This window comes from Gallinula chloropus (assembly GCF_964237585.1).
Source record: "Gallinula chloropus genome assembly, chromosome: 2".
Lineage (NCBI taxonomy): Eukaryota > Metazoa > Chordata > Aves > Gruiformes > Rallidae > Gallinula > Gallinula chloropus.
In genome coordinates this window covers 8,613,977-8,632,138 of record NC_140086.1, presented here as the reverse complement: position 1 = coordinate 8,632,138, position 18,162 = coordinate 8,613,977, and the positions used below count along the sequence as shown (strand labels likewise).

General features: G+C 39.3%; 1 protein-coding gene across 1 annotated transcript in view; it reads right to left on the bottom strand.

The window, feature by feature from the left end:
* ZFAT (zinc finger and AT-hook domain containing) overlaps positions 1-17,920 on the bottom strand; it is a gene marked incomplete at its 3' end in the record, with an annotated part of 86,378 nt that extends 68,458 nt beyond the window's left edge. Inside the window, exons 1-3 of the mRNA XM_084260419.1 lie at positions 17,751-17,920; positions 11,144-11,404; positions 480-653 (exon numbers count right to left, since the gene is read on the bottom strand). Of these exons, the coding sequence (XP_084116545.1) occupies positions 480-653; positions 11,144-11,404; positions 17,751-17,904 (589 nt within the window). The 5' untranslated portion in view covers positions 17,905-17,920. The remainder of the gene's footprint in view (positions 1-479; positions 654-11,143; positions 11,405-17,750) is intronic.
* Between the last annotated feature and the right edge of the window lie 242 nt (positions 17,921-18,162).

The following is an 18,162-nucleotide window of genomic DNA, read 5'->3' as shown; positions in this document are numbered from 1 at the left end:
CATAGGAACATTACTTGATTTTGAAACATGCATACATATTTTCTGTCAAACTATTCAGGTGCATAAATATTAACTTATATATAGTAAGCTATTAATAAAATTTACATTTATCATAAATATACTTAGAAATTAAGAGCTAAAATAAAGATATTAAGGGACAAAATACTTCCCTTTTCCTTGGTCACTGTTTTTTCCAGTTTTTTCTTTAAAACCATTCACAGACTAAACATAACTGATATTCATGTTGATAACTACACCCAGGTCCAACATTTGCCATTACCTATGAAGAAATGCAATGGCAGTTCAAAAATTATGTAGCTCCCAGATGCAGAGATTCTGTATTATGATATCCAATTACTACTAAATACTTCTTGGATAATAAATATTCTAAACAGTCCAGTCTTAGACCAATGACTACTTGGTACAGTGTCAGCATTAATAAAATCAAATTTGATTATAAAACTGGTGATTCTTATTACCTGGAATAGCTTCATGGGCTGTCAAAACCACACTTATAATAGGATTTTTAGCTCCTGGAACCTGTTCAGTCTCCTTAGTTGATGGAGCTTTCTCTGTTTTCTGAAGTCGGGGCCTCTTTGGAGTTTTTTCTCGCTCATCTTCCTTCCTGTCAAGGTCAACGTCAGAATCATTACCTAAAGAGTAAACATCAAAAAGAATGTAACTATGTACAAAAGAAATGAAGGTAACAGTCACTAAGGCTCTAAGAAATAGAAAAAATCAACACTACTGTTATTAAAGGAAGGCATGCTGCATGAGCCCGTAAAGGGGAACATTTTTCCCTCTACTGAACCAGAGTGATACCTGTACAAATAGAGAAAATAGAAAAAAATTTAAAAAAATTAAAAATGGAATCTCAGAAACATTGCATTTCTACATTATCCTGACATCACTGTGGATTTTTGTGGAAGTTCTACAAATAGAGAATTCCTTATGACTTCACCATTAACGAACAAATTCTTTTTCTCCCTATCATATGTAACTGTTCTGATGACTTTAGGATTATCTCTCCTAGTACTGGATTTGTTATCCATCTTATTTAGTGGAAAGCCTTCCATTAGTCTCTCTGGTTATGGGGCTTTTTTTCCCCACTATGACTCTGAATCAATAATGAGAAAAATACTTTTCTTTTTCAACGTAGATTCAAGCATTAAGGTTCAAAACAGTTCTTTGATTCAACCTAACTACCGACATGTAACTCTTCATTTTGAAGACCTGCACTTCTAAATCATCCTTATTTTTTACTGTTCACAATTTCTTCAGTCTCTTTAACTGCACAACTTTTGGACCTGTTAACTAGAAGGCAACAACAATAATTGTATTCACATCACTCATCTGAAATATGAACGAATAAGCTGTAATCAGCTAAATCGTTCCTTAAACCTATTTCTTTGCTAAAGCAAATGGGGAATTCTTACTGAAATTCTAAATAATATTAAATAAAAGTTACATACAAAGAATTAGCAGCATAAAGAATTAGTAGCATAAAGAATAAAAACAGAGTCTTGCATATTTATACCAAGAGAATTTCTTTTTATTAAACGAAGTGGTAGAAAACGCAGGCTAGAGAAAACATTCTTGACAAATTAAGGCATTATGCAAATGTTCCAGAAGTAATGAATAAGGAAAGCAAAAACTGATTGAGGAAAGAAAATTATAAATGAGCCTAGTGAATTTTGGAATAATTTTTTTTCCCCAAATATAAAGCAGCTGACACAATCTCCAGAATAAGGCATTCGATGTATATTCATAACGTGCTGTAGCTGCTCTACTGAGATAAGGAAACAATATATAAATAAAAACCAGTAATGGCAAAGGTGTAATGTGTCTAGAGGTGTTTACAGCATGTAAATAGCAAAAGCAGTGGGAAGATATGCTGGATGGAAATGGCTGTGTTTTAATTTCAGTAATACTTCGTTAATATTCAGCTGAGATTCAAACAAATCTGTCTCCTGTGGTCTAACCTTAATGGAACACAGGGTTCAAGAGTTCTGGCTGTTCCATAAATAATAAAGGACACAAGCACAAACTCACGAATTCAAGTATCATAGTTAGGACTGATCACCTAACTACAACCTGGATAAACCAAGCTCTTTACTAGAATCAAAACCAGAAAGAAACAAGGTATGTAGGAACTACTTTCAATTTCTCAGGCAGACCAAGGCAGAAATGCATACACTGACAACTGTTAATGACTTGACATTAATCTGTAAATCTAAAAATTACAAGACCTAGAATGAACAAAACCCACAGAGCAAATTGAATTCAAAGACCATTAGCAAGCCATCTCTCTGTGGAGTCATGTTAGCAAAATGCTTCTGACCCAGCTTCCCAGTAGATGATAGAAAATTAAGCTGTGACCTGAGAGCCCCCAGCTTTACAGTGACTGCTGATGATTTCTTCAATTTCACTGAATTCCCTGATATACATCTCCTGAGCTACCTTCTTCTCTTTAGATATCTATGATTTTGGAAATTGTGGCTGTTTGGTAGGCAGATATATAGGCTCTCATTATGTCCCCATTTAACTCCCTAATATAGCTGCAAATTACTGCTTGCTATTGGAAGCACGTAATCCTAACACTGGCATTTCTCTGCAATAATTCAAAGGGATATTTGAATATAATGAAACATGTTCTTCAAACAGAAACTGCCTGTGCAGTGTCTTCTTTTGGTGGGAAGAACAGGGGTGGAAGGAAACTTGCATTTCCCACATTTCCTTTGTGAAACAGCCTCTGTTAGTTTATTACCAACAACAAAATGACTTGTCACAAATTTCTCAGCAGGACCAGGCCACCAACAGAAGAAAGTCTTCTCAGAAAGAATCAGAATACACAAAGAACATGAGCTCCTTATTAACTTGGATTTCCCTGTGGCTACTCCACATACTGTTGAACAACAATTACAGAAATTAATTGGAGTTAATTACACTGCTTTTATTCAGTGGATAGTAAGATTTAGTGACAGACTTAGGGAAAAGAAAATATATACCTCTGGTCAAAACTTTTTAAGTAATTTTTTGCATGTTTTAGGTAACAGAAATCCAGAGGGAGACTGAAGGGAAAGCTGTGACTAGGACAGAAGGATTTCCTTCATTTTGCTTGGCATCACATACTGAATTCCTAGCAGGCTTATAAACACAGTCCAAGCATCATACTCCTAAACCCTACTTCCTAAACATTACAAATTAAAAGTTCAGTCAGTTTAATGAGGAAATAAAGTGGCTGAAACCAGACCACAAAAACATTTTATTGCCTTTTCATCTTAACCTGCGTCCCAGTGTTGGCTGGGATGGAGTCACGAAATTCTGAGGTGGAGGTAATTTTCTTCCTAGTAGCAGGTATAGGAATGAGAACAACGCTGGTAACACAATGATGTTTTGTTTGTTGCTGAGCAATGTTTACACAACATCAAGAACTTTTCACTTTCTGATGCCCTACCAGGTGCACAAGAAGCTGTGAGGGAACATGGCCAGGATAGTTGACCCAAACTGGCCGAAGGGATATTCCACACCACATGACATCATGATCAGTATATAACATTGGGGGAAGATGGTTGAAGTCTGGGACCAGCTGGGTATCAGTAGTATGCAGGTGCTGAGCAATTGTGCTGTGCATCACATTTTTTGTAATTATTTTATTATTATCATAGAAATGTTCTCTTCCTTTTCTGTCATATTAAACTGTCTCTATCCTAATGCACGAGATTTAACTCTTTTTGCCCATTCTCTTGCCCATCCCACTGTGGGGAGGGGAGCAAGCAAATAGTTGTGTGGTTCTTTCAGGTGCCTGACAGATAACCAGCAACTCTATTAACTGCTAAATACAGGAATCCTACTGAAAAATAGAAAAAGAACAAAAATGGGAATCACAGAGTTGAGTTTGTTCTATCCACAGTAGTGAACAATGAACTCCTATTACCACAGTAACAAAACAACAAAAATTTCATGACTGGGAGGCAGCCCAGTTTGCTAGTTCCTGCAGCTCAAAATAAGGTAAAAGCCGTAGAAAAGATGTGCTACAAGAAGTGTATCTGGCTTACTCCCTGCTTTGAAAACAGAATTTTCCAAAATGCTATTCAAAAAGTTTTAAAATAAGACACAAAATTGCAGTATGAAAGTATTTTTTTAATAAACTCTTGCTATTTCATATGCACAGAAGTATAAGGATCCTTCTGCTCCTCTACTCTGCTCTGGCGAGACCCCCACCCCACAGAGTACTGTGTGCAGGTCTCAGGTCCCCAGTACCAAACAGACATAGAGCTGTTGGAGCAAGTCCAGAGGAGGGCCACAAAGATGATGAAAGGACTGGAGCACCTCTCCTATGAAGACACACTAAGAAAGGTGGGCACGTTCAGCCTGGGGAAAAGAAGGCTCCAGGGAGACCTTAGAGCAGCCTTCCAGTACCTGAAGAAGCTACAAGAAAGATGGGGAGGGACTATTTACAGGGGCACAGGGGTAATGGCTTTAAAGACAGGAGATTTAGATTAAATGTAAAGAAGAAATTCTTTACACTGAGGGTGGTGAGGCACTGGAACAGGTTGCCTAGAGAAGTTGTAGGTGTCCCCTCCTAGAAGCATCCAGGTTGGGTGGGGCTCTGGGCAGCTTGGTCTAGCAGAGGGTGGCCCTGTCCTCTTTAAAGAGCAGGCAGCTGCGTGGATTTCGGCTCTCAGCTGGGGTAGAACCACGACAGGGTGGAAGGGACCTCTGGAGATCAGCTTGACCAACTCCACTGCTACAACAGGATGACCTAGAGTAAGTTGTAAACATGCAGGTTTTGAGTATCTCTAGAGAAGACTCTGTTCCAGTGCTCTGTCATCCTCAGAGAGTAAAGTTCTTCCACCCACTGCAATAGAACTTCTGTATTCCTGTTTGCACCTGTTGCCCTTTGTCCTGTCACTGGGCACTACTGAAAAGAGTCTGGCCCCATCCTCTAAACACCCACCCTTTAGATATTTTTAAGTATTGATGGGATCCCCTCTTAGCATCTTCTCCAGGCTAAACAGACCCAGCTCCCTCAGCCTTTCCTCACAAGGAAGATGTCCTGGTCTCCTAATCATCCTTGTAGCCCTCCACTGGATTCTCTCCAGTAATTCCCTGTCTTTCTTGAACTGGAGAGCCCTGAACCAGGCACAGAAATCCAGATGTGGAGACAGCAGGGCAGAGTAGGGGTGGAGGGTAACCTCCCTCAACCTGCTGGCCAAACCCATAACGCACTTCAGGATAACACTGGCCTTCTTGACCACATTGCTCGCTCATAGAGGTCTTGATGTCGACCAGTACTCCCAGGTCCTTCCCCACAGAGCTGCTTCCCAGCAGGTCATCTCCTAATCCATACTGATGCCTGGGCTTATTCCTGCCTAGGTGCAGGACCCTACACATGCCCTTTTAGGGTATTAGGTTTTGTGTCATCAGCGTATTTGCTGAAGCTGCACTCTGTCCCCTCATCCAGGTTACTGATGAATATATGTTGAACAATGCTGGAGCCAGTACTACCCCTTAGGGCATATTGCTTGCTACAGGCCTCCAACTAGACTCTGCAGTGCTTATCACAAACCTCTGGCCTCGCCCTTCATCCAGTTCTCAAACCACCTCACTGTCCAACCCCCACTTCCTAAGCTTGATCACAGGATTTGATGAGAGATGGTGTGAAAGCTGTGCTGAAGTCAAGGTAGACAACGTCCATTGCTCTTCCCTCATGCACCCAGCCAGTCATGCCACCACAGAAGGCTATGAAATTGGTCAGGCATGATTTCCCCTTGGTGAATCCATGCTGACCACTCCTTCCCATGTGAAGGTAGATGGTGGAGACTGAAGCTGAGTCCTGCTTTTGTGCATCACCAGGGTGTGGGCTTCATTCTCAGTCAAGTCTGTTACAGGCAATTAACTATGAAGCCACCTATCTACCTCTGTCTTCGCTCCTCTAATACTGTGCAGCTTTTTCATGGTTTCCTGCAACTCTGCCACCTGAGGTAACAGATCATCAGCCTGCACACACCTTGTGCAGGTACCTTTTCACCAGAAGGATCCAGGCACTTCCCTGGCCTACAGACCTATAAGCAGGTTGCAGGGCTCACCCTGTGTGCCCTCCCATGCAAACTGCCATGCCACATGCCAAGGCCTAGCACTTTATCAACTGGCACTTTGATTCAAGAGACAAATGAACCAGGAGAGACATTTTAAAGGCCTGCTTCTGTCTGTGCAAGAACATTGTCTGTGCATTCCAACACATTTAAGAAGTGTTTGTGTCTGTGTTGACAAGCAAAGCTACTGTCAACGCTGAAAGAATCGCTGCTTTCAGAGTCCTGCCCAACTAGACTGTTCATGTCCCGTGATTCTACTTGAGTCGTTAATTGAAGGCACTGTGCTCTGCATTCATAATTGGATGTACAACACTTCCCAGGCACAGCTACACATCCCTAAATGGCATGTTTTTAAAATACTCTTCAGTCAAATTATTGGGTTTTATCCCTTAAAGATGCTGGCATTTATAGCATCAAGAGAGTAGCTTGGGGAAAAAAAAAAGTACAGTGGCCATTCAAAATGAACACAGGCAACTCTTTTCCTGCAGAGATTGACATACTGCTCACAGAAAGAATTCATTTCAGTCAAAATCCAGCTGATAGCAAAAACATTTTAACCTAAGGCCAAAAGTGCCATCCTTAAGAATTATGCAGGCTCCTAAATCAGAAGGAATGAATTGTTGACTCTGGAGAAGAGAATCTGGGCTGTACACTGCTGTAAATCCATCTTCTACCCAAACCCCATCCCCCAGCCTTCAAGTGTCCTCTCTTATATCTGCCAGAAATTCAGGTATGCTGCAGTGTGGGAGAGGGATGGTGGTTAAAATAATTATCTATCTCTCAGAAGTGATTTTAGGGGCAACTGCTGGGCAAAATATTCAATGCAGCAACAGTTAAAATCCCCAAACCCATCCCAACCCAGCGGCAGGAGCTGAAGCTGTTCTGTTTTCCAGCTGGAAGCAGACAGAGTAAAGACACATGGCTGTTCAGGAAGATTCTCAATTCTTCTGGTTTTGTCTTCGGACAGAAAGAATGGATGACTGCCAGATCCAAATCATTAGCCAAACCCTTCAATGAGGCTTGACCAAATAAAACCAGAAATAGGCATACACACAGCTCTGCTTAAATCACAGCAACCTTCTTATGCAAATAAGCCCTTTATTAAATACATACATTTAGTAAGCATCCATATGGGGGATTTGTAAGCACAATGGACATTATTTAATTCTACATAAAAAAGTAACTATTTTTTCCTTGCTATTTTAGTGAATGGGCCTACAAGAAGGGAATCATTACACATCAAAATTAAATTCAATGAACAGAGGATGTCAGTGGCCAGTAAAGCTTGGTGACTCCTGAACGAGCAGAACTATCAATGAGACACTGATCTCTGAGACGTCAGTGTGGATCACTAAGCACAGAAGCAAAGAACAGCAGAGGCCTATTACATCTACCAATTATTCCTCTGCTCAATGCATACTGCAGCATCAATACAGTTCTATAGTGATTTATTCACTGTCATTTTTAACATCCAATACAAGGTTTCCAACACACTTCCCTTGTGGATCTATAAGAGACAGCAAAACATGGCATTACTCCGAAACCTTTCCCAGTATTTCAACTTCAGCTCAAAAAACGTATTACATTTCTCTCAATAAAGAACATCACACAAGATATGAACACATACTCTTTCAATATGTATATGCTTAGCATACTTTAGCAATAGCTAAGTCATTAATATGTTATCAGTGTTACTTTGGTCACAAATCTAACACACCACATTATATGAGCTCCTACAAAGAAAGTTCACTCCATCCCAGTCAGACACAGTACAAAGTTAAAATGTACTTGTTTATTTATCACGTCCATGCAGTGCTAAACTCTGCAAGAAACTGAAAATAGGAGAAAGCAGGAAGCATTAGAAAAACAGATAAAAGTAGTTTCAAGTTGGAAAGACATAGATAAGAAGAGGGGGAAAAAAACTACCTATATGTATGAGGTAAGAGGTCTAAGACTAAGGGAGAAGAATTTGCAGTCAAAGCTCCATGACTTTCAGCCATCTGTTCTGAACTAATGTGTCTGAAATGAGAAAGAAGATACTTCAACTCTGTAACTCTCAAAGTCCCTCAAGAGAGGTCTCCAGCTAGTTCTAAGGGCTTTAGCAACAGAGAAATTTGATCAGATGAGAAGTTTCAGCACTCCTTTTCTCACATAACAGCAACATAAGTATGATTTCTCAGGGATTGTTTACTCTATAACATGTTGGTATCTGCCACATCTGCTCAAGTAACTGAAATTTCTTTTTAACATTATACACACTCAAAAACTAAATACATGGTGTTACACTTGCAGTACTATGTGCTGAACAGCAACACCATTATCTGTATGGCATACTTAGATTCAACACTGTTCAATGACAATGAAGCTACAGAAAGCCTCTGAATAATCAGTAACTGGTGACAGAATAACCTGGAATTAAACCAGATTAAGGCACCCACAAGCTACACTTCTAAATTGCCATTATAGACAGAACTCTAATTAACACAGTCAGTGGACACTACAAGCAATTCAGCTAATCTTATGTCCCTCTACAGGCTCCCCTAAAGTACTGACTTGCTCTTTGCTGAGTATAATTAAAGCTTGAAAACCTAGTGCATAAACTCATATATGCAGGCAGGTGCTAGTTTGGAACAGATTCCCACCTACAGTGGCAATAAATGCAAAGCACAAAGAAAAAACAAACATTCCACAGATGAAACAATGTGCTCTAAATTGACTCTTACAACACAGGAAAGATCTGGCTGTCTTTCTAAATAGCTCCCTGAAAACATTAGCTCAATACTCAGCAGTAGTCAGAAGAGCAAACAATCTGAGGGATCATTAAGAAAAAAAAAGAGTAGAACAGAAAAAATGCTATCCTGTAAAACCAGGCATGCTCTTGTGCCTGCAACACCATTTGTACTTCTGGCCCTTCAACTCAAACCAGTTACACCAGAGCTGCTGAGAAGAGTAAGACTGCTCAGTAGCATAAGCAATGTCCATACAGTCTAGTTCATCTATTACTTAAGATTTAGGCAGGATAAGAATAATTTAAATGTAAATACAAAGATTTCTAAATTATGAACCTGGTGCAAGAGGTTATACAGAATCATTATCCCCCACTTCAGGGAACTAGAGAGCAAGATGATACCCAATTAAATAAGCAGTATCAGGTTTAACAAACATAAGTACCACTATTTCACTAAATATGTAATATTGCTCCCAAACTCATTAACACAGAACATATTGAAAAACAGAAACCTGATAGCTTTGTAACCCAGTTAAATAAAGAGTTTAACAGCTTTCACTTGGCAAGGATATGAGTGAAACCCATATACTAGTTGTGTGAATCCTCATTTTGACAACTAAGAATCTTGGTGCAATTGTCTAAGTATTTTTATTTTTGAATTATGAACAGGTCCTCATGAAATTAAATCAGCTTATAAAAAGTACATTTGTATTTCATTCATTGCTTGCCTTTTCAATTTTAGACTGTTTTTGTTCACATTTAGAACGTTCATCCATCGTCCTCAAAAACTGCTTCAAAACTATATTTAAGTCCTGTAGTAATTCAACAGCTCAAACTAAAGAACATGTTTTCTGAGCTACAAAGCAACATAAGTATGAAAAAACCCTCAAGATAGATCCTATTATTATCTAATCCTCAAAGTTTTGAGCTACGCAATGCACTCATGTTTCCTTGAAGGAAAATAATAATATGCAAACTGCTTTTATTTAAATATTCAGAAATTGAAAAGTTCAAGCTAGAAGTGAAAATATTTCCTGTCATGGGACAGTACTCAGAAGACTGCTGAAGACTGAATTTCCCAGATCTTGCTGCCAGTAACACCAGGCTGTGCTGCAGTTCACAAAATAGAGGGAATGGGACCCATCCAGGGGGACCCTGATAGGCTTCAGGTGGGCCCATGCAAACTGCATGAAGTTCAACAAGGCCAAGTGCAAGGTCCTGCACATGGGACAGGAAAATCCCAAGCACAACTACAGGCTGGGCAGAGTGGATTGACAGCAGCCCTGAGGAGGAGGACTTAGGGGCACTGGTGGATAATAAGCTCAACATGACCTGGTAATATTCACTTGCAGCCCAGAAAGTCAACTGTATCCTGGGGTGCAGCAAAAGAAGTGCAACCAGCAGTCTGAGGGAGGCAATTCTGCCCCTTCAGTCTGCTGGCAGAGCCACAGGATGAAGTACAAAGAAAGGGTCAAGACCATCAGGGAGGCTGGGAAGACAGAGGCTGGTGGAGCCATGCTCTGCCCTGCCTCAGATGGAAACAGGGACAGACACAAGACAAAACCCAAGGTCAAGGGGATCCTGTGTCCTCCCCTGGCCAGGATGAAGGCAGTGGCTTAAGGGAAAGATGTGAACAGTGGCAAGTCCATGCTCGGGATGGCAGGCAAACCTCTTGCTGGCCCATGGTATCCTCAGAGGTCATCAATACCCCAAACCTGTCAATGTTTGAGACATTTGGGCAATACCTTTACTAGCACGCTTTATCTTTTGGTTAGCCTGTAATGGTCAAGTAGTAGGACCAAATGATACTCATAGGTCCCTTTCAAATGAGAGGGTACTCTAATCCGTAACTATGAAAGGCTGAATATATTCAAACCAAACTTAAAGCTAAATTTAACCAATTAACTCTGTACTCCAAAGGTAGTCAATTTGCATGACATTTTGTAAAACAAAAAAGGTGAATCTGGTATTCTTGTTTATACAGTCAAAAAAAGCAGTATTGAAATCTATCACAAGACCAGGACAGAATTCAGGTTTCATAAGTCACAAGACAGAAACACCTCTACAGGACCATCTTTCGTCACCTATGTGTGAGACTCACCTGTTTGGACCACTTGTGGATCACTTGTCACTGGAAAACTATAATCCTTCCTCTGAGAAACAGAGCAGTTGCTTACCCAAAGGAAGCATTTCAGGGAGTTTAAGATAAGTTTTTTTATGTTAAAACAGACAGACAAGTTCATTCCATTCAAAATTAACACTAGGGATTAAGAGTTGTTACCAATCAGGCCACAGGACAGAAAGGCAACTTTCTTACCTCCATCTCCTTCTTCCTCTCCCTCATTCAAAACAATAATGCAGATATGTTTCCTCAGCTGACGTGTGTTGGAGAACTTCCGATTGCATTTCCTACATTCCAAGCTGCCTGGTGAGAGTTCAGATGGCTCTGAACCTTCTTCTGTCCCGGGTGAAGTGTCTTCGCTGGGAACAGGGTTATTTTCCGCCACATCTTCATCCACACAAAACTTCTTAGTGGACCCTTTCGGTCTGCCCCTTTTCCTCTTCACTGTAAGAAGCTCTAGAAAAGAAAGTTTAAAAAGAAGCCATAGATAAACTCCACAGCTAAGTAGCTAATATCCATCTGATCTTTGAAAAATAAGAATATTAAATGAAGTTCAAGATCCTCCGTCCCTAAAGCTTAAAAAAAGGGTCACTTCACAAACCTATTTTAAGCAACAGTATTATTTGGCATTTCTGCTAGCTGCAAAGCACCAACATTTGTGTTGCTGAGATCAGGAGGTACCAAAGTGCTGCAGTTTTACAGACATTACACTGCAAGCACTCTCTTAGACTGTCACATAACTGTATCAGTATGCACATTCTACAAAGTTCCTCTGCTGTGTTCTGACCTTCTACAAAAGGCCTTTTAAAATCACTCTCAAAGGAACTGCCTAAGTATTGAGATGTATATTTTAAAACCAAAAGCTAATTGCCCTTTCAAGAAATTGAACAATTACTCTTCTAACGCTTCCAGTGGTAATTTCCAGCCAAAGATCAATATTATTAAACATTGTTGGCAACGAATAAATTCCAGAAACCGTGCAAAAAAATGTTTCCTTGATAAAAATTTCAAGTAATTGAAATCAGAAGGCATCCAAAGTTCTTAACAAATACAGCAGAACTTTACATTTCCACATTTCTGTAGAGGAAACTGGTAAAAATCAATGGGACATACTGAACATTGAAACTCATGACAACATAAAAAACTTCACACTCATATTTTGTGCTTAAGATTTCTTCCACTGCTGCTCTAAGTGCTTCAAAAGTCAACTTGCTATCACCTGCTCACAGATGTAACTGTTGAAGACTGACCAAACCAATTAGACCACATGAAAACTTCTAGTCCACAAAAGCAGATGTTCAGGGGGGAGAGGGGAATTTTCCAGGTAGTGATCAAGTTATTTTATGTGATTTCATCCTAGACACAAGTTATTTCCATACAAATCATACAAGAATTGATCTCTCTGACTCTGCATCTTGCTTGTTAATCCCAGGGGTTGCTTAGTTGTTTTTTTTTTTTCTTCAGTTCTTTACTTCTTGATGAAGTACCCAACTGTTATTGTTTACATTTAGTTATTTACTTTGAAGCTTTTCTGCAAGAAACCCTCAGTTAAACAGCAAAGCACAGCAGCATTTAAACTGTCTTCTTGAGTCTGAGCGGACATCTGGTGAAGCATCGGATCTACTCTGCACAGAAATAAAAATTAGCATGCATATGCTAAAATTTTGCCCTGAACTTTGGTTGTAGTGCTCAGAAAAAAAAAAAAAAAAACAAAAAAAACAACAAACACAACCACAAACCAGAAAAACCCCACAATAAAACCAAGCAAATTTAAATCTCATGCATGTTTCAGCTTACGGTAGCCAGAGCATAGTCCTTGATGTTTTCTCAACCCAAAATAATTCCAAATCTTGAGACTTGGACAAAAAGAAAAATAAAATTATTCTCCTCAGAATTTCATACTTTTTACCAATAGTTCAGGGCTTTTTGGTTAGAATTTTTTCTGCACAGCACAGAAGGGAGGAGAATGAGATATATCTTCCGGGTTATCAGAGAAATGCTCAGTGATTAAGTTAACTCTTGCAGTTCCAAAGGCTTGAAAATATCCTCAAATTATTCAAGCTAAAAGGAAGACACAAACTGTGCCACTTAGGAAAACTTCTATTTCTCCTGGTCTTATTCCAGAAACTTTCACCAAAACCAGTGTACATCAAGAATAAGAGATTAAAAACTGGCTAAAGCTTTTTATCAAGTATTCATCACACCCATAGCCTACCTTCTGCCTGATAAAGTGAGAATGACCATGGAAAACACTGAAAATACATGAAAAAACTTAAACCCAAATAATTTTCAAGTACATCAAATCATAGAACGGTTCTGGTTGCAAAAGACCGTTAAGACCATCAAGTCTGTTACCCCAGTGCTGCTGAGGTCACCACTAAACCATGTCCCTCAGCATCACACTACTCCTCTTTCAAATACTGCCAGGGATGGTCACTCAACTACTTCCCTGACAGCCTCTTCCAATGATTAACAGTCCTTTCAGTGAAGAAGTTTTTCCTAACACCCAATCTAAAATTCTCCTGGCATAACCTGAGGTCATTTCCTCTTGCCCTAGACAGAAACCTGAATGTGCCAGAAGACCTTACTAAAATGGAAGGCTTAGACCATATAGAAAAATAAACAACTTCAATGAATCTTAAAGGAGGATGATGCAAGAGAACCAGAGGTGGTAGTGGAACTGTAGAATATCTTGAGTTGGAAGGGACCCATAAGGATAATCAAGTCCAACTCCTGGCTCCACACAGCATCTTATTAAAAATTTGTTCAACGCTTTCCTAAGTATTACAGACAAACAAAAAGATACAAACAGAGATCGTATCTTTGCATTAAACAAGTAATAATACCAAGAGAAAAATAAAGCATTCTGTCTTGTTAAAAAGGATTGCTTCAGTACCTGTCTAAACACAGTGTAATAAGAGCACTAAAGGCCTCAGTATGAATAGGAAGGAAACAACCTTTTTACATAACTTTGTGCAATCCATCAATCAGCAGTGTTCTGAACTTCTGTGCTTCTGTACTCCAGTGAAAGTAGTTTTCTCAATTATCAGCCAAAAAGAGGGGCAATATCAATGCCCTCAAACTTCTCTTTGCTACATTCATGTTATTTTGATACCAGAAATTGAAGCAATCAGTATTTGGTGATTTGAGCTAAGGAAATTACATGCAATTAAAACAAGCAAAGAAACAAACATCATTTATCTTCATGTCAACCTGTAAAAAGGGCACAGCATACCAATGTATCAAACACAGTATGAGGAACACAGCTGTGGATACTACTCAGGTCACTATAACATAATTAAATCCTAGGATTTGAAGAGTGACTGCAAGCACCATATTCCCTGTGTATGATACAGGGATACATCAGATTACCCAATGTGTTATCCAAAAGGACAGGAAGCAGAATCAGATAAGAGAGGTACGTTTCCCCTTGACTGTCTTAATATAAGCTTAAACACCAGAACAGCCCTTTCACATTAAGAAAGAAATGGAAACAGACTCTCGTGTAGCAATGGAAGTGTGAGAACTGCTCCTTTAGCAGGTTGCTGGAACAACTGAGCCTACAAACTGTAGTGCATGCCACTGTGATTGCTAATGATGCAGCAAGTGATTGATACACCAAATATGTAAATTTACATCTGTTTGTAACTGAGCCTACCACCAGGAGAATTTACAGCACTTCTCAAAGACTTAAAAACCTGGTGGCAAGGACTGGGTGGCAACATACACAGGAACAGGAGGACACATATGGAAAACTGATAGATCATCACATCTTCTGAGGATTATGACAGTCATTTCATTACCTTGCTCCTTGTTTTCCTCTTCCTCTACCACCGGTTCCACTTGATAAAAAAAAAATAAGTCTAACATCATTCTACCAAAGTGGTTAGAACACTTCAACTAGATCATGACCTAACTGCAGGAAAGTGGCATGACTAAATGAAATTCAGTAGGAAGCACTGCCAATAAAACAACATTAAAGTAATAAACACATATTACTTGCCTAGCATTTTACTTGTTCAGAGTATTTATAAAATCATTAATTTATTACTCAGGCAGAACAGAGAGGTCCGTTAAACACAGAATTCACTCGTCTGTACCAATTCTGAAGAAGTTAGTGTTTAGCAGTGCTTGGAAGAAAAACTAAGCTTTCAAAAGACAAAAAGATGTCCATCTGTCAGCCAACAAGTACTAAAAGAAAGCCGTAATTTCTGAGACTGTCATCCATCAATCACTTCTTTTGTGACAGTAGTGAATTACTACAAAGAAGGGTTCACTGAGGAAAAAATGGTATGTTGTAAAGTTTTGAAGTTTTATCTGCTGCAGATTCCATAACAGGAGGGAAAAAAATGCCTTGAAAGGCAAACTCTTCAAATTCCTAAATTCGACTGTGAAATACTTTTATTTTGTTGTTTTGTTGGGTTTTTTTAATAGAACACAGGAAATAATTGAGTAGTGCCTCAGAACAGACTACCTTCTTCTCCAAGTCAATCTGTGCAAGAAGAAATACTAAAGTATGTCTGTAATAGGACTTGAAATCTATCTGAGAGTCATTTACCTCGGCATTCTCACTGACAGCTGATGGCAGAGTTGGCACAATATACGATGATAGCAGATGACAAGAAGTATTCACCAAGAATAATGAAAAAGGTAACTTATGAATATGTAACTTAACATTCAAATGTTTTATTTTACACAATTATATGTGCAAAGTTTCCTCCTAAAAGCTATATCTATCTAACTTCTGCTGCTTCAGATCACAGCAGTAATTATCTAATATTCTCATAAATGCACAATGCATGGTTAGCAATATACAATACAGAAAGCGCAGGCAGCCCCAAACACAAGTACAAAACGTAGTATGCAGAAGAGTCTTTTTACTGAAAGCACTAAGAATGTTACCAACTAGCAGTCTCACTGTGCTCAGAAACAGTGTTTAGTGAAGGGCCTACAGGAAACAAGGGCTTAAAGATGCATTCTGTATGCCCAAGAAATTAATTCTGTACAATTAAAATCAAACAAGAATGGCATTTTGAAACTTGACGTAGATCTGATGTTTGTTCATCTTCTTTTGATGCACTGTTTATTTTAGACATTGTGTGAAATAATAATCTGGTGTGAGTTTTCCTTCCCAAGCCACCTGAAGAGATAGCAGCTACAGCTGAATGACCATCACTAGACTTATCTTCTTATGTTGATAAAGTAAATGTAAATACTGAATTATTAGTGATAAATAAATGAAGAAATACCACAGGCCTATATTAATGATAAAAAAATAATCTTTAAATAATGAGACAGACAGAATGATAGGAGCTCTGGCAGGAAGAGCTGATGAGATCAGGGGGCGCTGCCAGAGCAACCACAGCCACCCCCAACACCTGCACAGACAAGAGTCCGGTGCAGCAGTTTGGTTTTAGGACCTGATGAGATGCCTCTGTGGGTACTGACTGAACTGGTGGATTAATTGCTAAGCCACTCTCCATCATGTCTGAGAAGTTGTGCTGAATTCCCATTGACTGGAAAACATGACCCCCATTTTTAAATAGAAAGAAATTTCAGGGAACTACACCTCTGTGCCTGGCAAGACTGTGGAGCTGATCCTCCTGGAAAATATGCTCAGGCAAATGGAACATAAGAAGGTGACTGGTGACAGCCAACATGGCTTCACTAAGGCCAAACTGATCCCAATAAATTTGTTTGCTTTGGCTGGTTTACAGCATCGGTGGATAAGGGAAGAACAACTGATGTCACCTACCTGAAGCTGTGCAAAGCATCTGACACTGTACTGCATGACATCCTTGTCTCTAAATTGGAGACACGGATTGGATGGATGAAGCACTCAGGGGGATAAAGAATTGGTTGGATAGTCACACTCAAAGAGTTGTAGTCAACAGCTCGATGTCCAAGCAGAGACCAGCGATGAATGGCATTCCTCAAGGGTTGCAACTGGGACCAGCACTGTTTAACATGCTTGTTCCACAACATGGACAGTGGGATTGAGTGCACCCACAGCAAGTTCGCCAATGACACAAAGCTGTGTGGTGCAGTCAACATGGTGGAGGCAAGAGGTGCCATCAGAAGGACCCTGACAGTCTTGAAAGCTGGGCCCATGTGAACTGCATGAAGTTCAACAAAGTCAAGTGCAAGGTCAGGGCAACCCCAAGCACAAAACACAATTATGAAGTCTAAATTATTACAAACCTATTGCTGATGTTACAAAGAACTGCAATTATAATCAGTTAAAAATTGAATTAATGCAACTACTTCTACTGCAGATTAAAATCGTTCTGTGTAACTAATTCAATCTGCAACTACTACATTGCATTATTTACTAGTGCCAATATCGAAGTACAGTTATGAATTATGAATCATGCCATTTCCTTTTTGGAATAGAGCTATAAACATTATCTGAAGCACAACAAGTAACAAGTTAGACAAGTCAAAGCACACCACCACTCCTAAGCCTCAAGACCCCCATCCACGGTGTCACGGTTGCCTCCACACAGCTCAAATTAAACCTGTAGGAAGCAGACTTGGCTACACTTGGCATCTAAAATTAATGGACCAATGTCACCATCCCCTATCAGATGCTGAGTCTATCCACATCTGTCCATCAATCTATTCAGCACTGAATGAAATTCAGATTGGTGGTTGTATGGTGACCATTATAAAAACAAGCTGTTTGTAACAAGCAGCTGTGATAACCCTTCTATACACAATGCAAAACCATCACACCACAGGTTTTATTAAACAACTAAATGACTTTAAAAAAAATTACATTCCTCTCAATTTATGAATGTACCTTCTCCATCTTTGTTTATGCTTGTGGGTACTGTTAGAGGTTGGAGCGGAATAATGATGTCATCCACATTGGTCCCTTCTTCTGTATGCTTCTCAGAGACATGAGACAACAGTTCAGATTGATTCGGTGAAAATAAGTTACAAAGCTTACACATGAAGATGGAATTGATCCCTGAAAAATAAGTTTTAAAAGAGGAGTTAACATTTCCAAATTTCAGTTGGTTATTTATATTATCACTAGTTCTTGACATTTTAGTTCAGCTACACAGTAACTATCAGTTAACTTCATACACTGAACAGACAGTAACAAGCAAGCTGAAATGAAGACTGTTACACCATTAAGACATTCATAATAAATCCCCCAAAAGATTAATGTAAGAAGTAGTTAAAATTCTCCCCAGATACTCACAAAG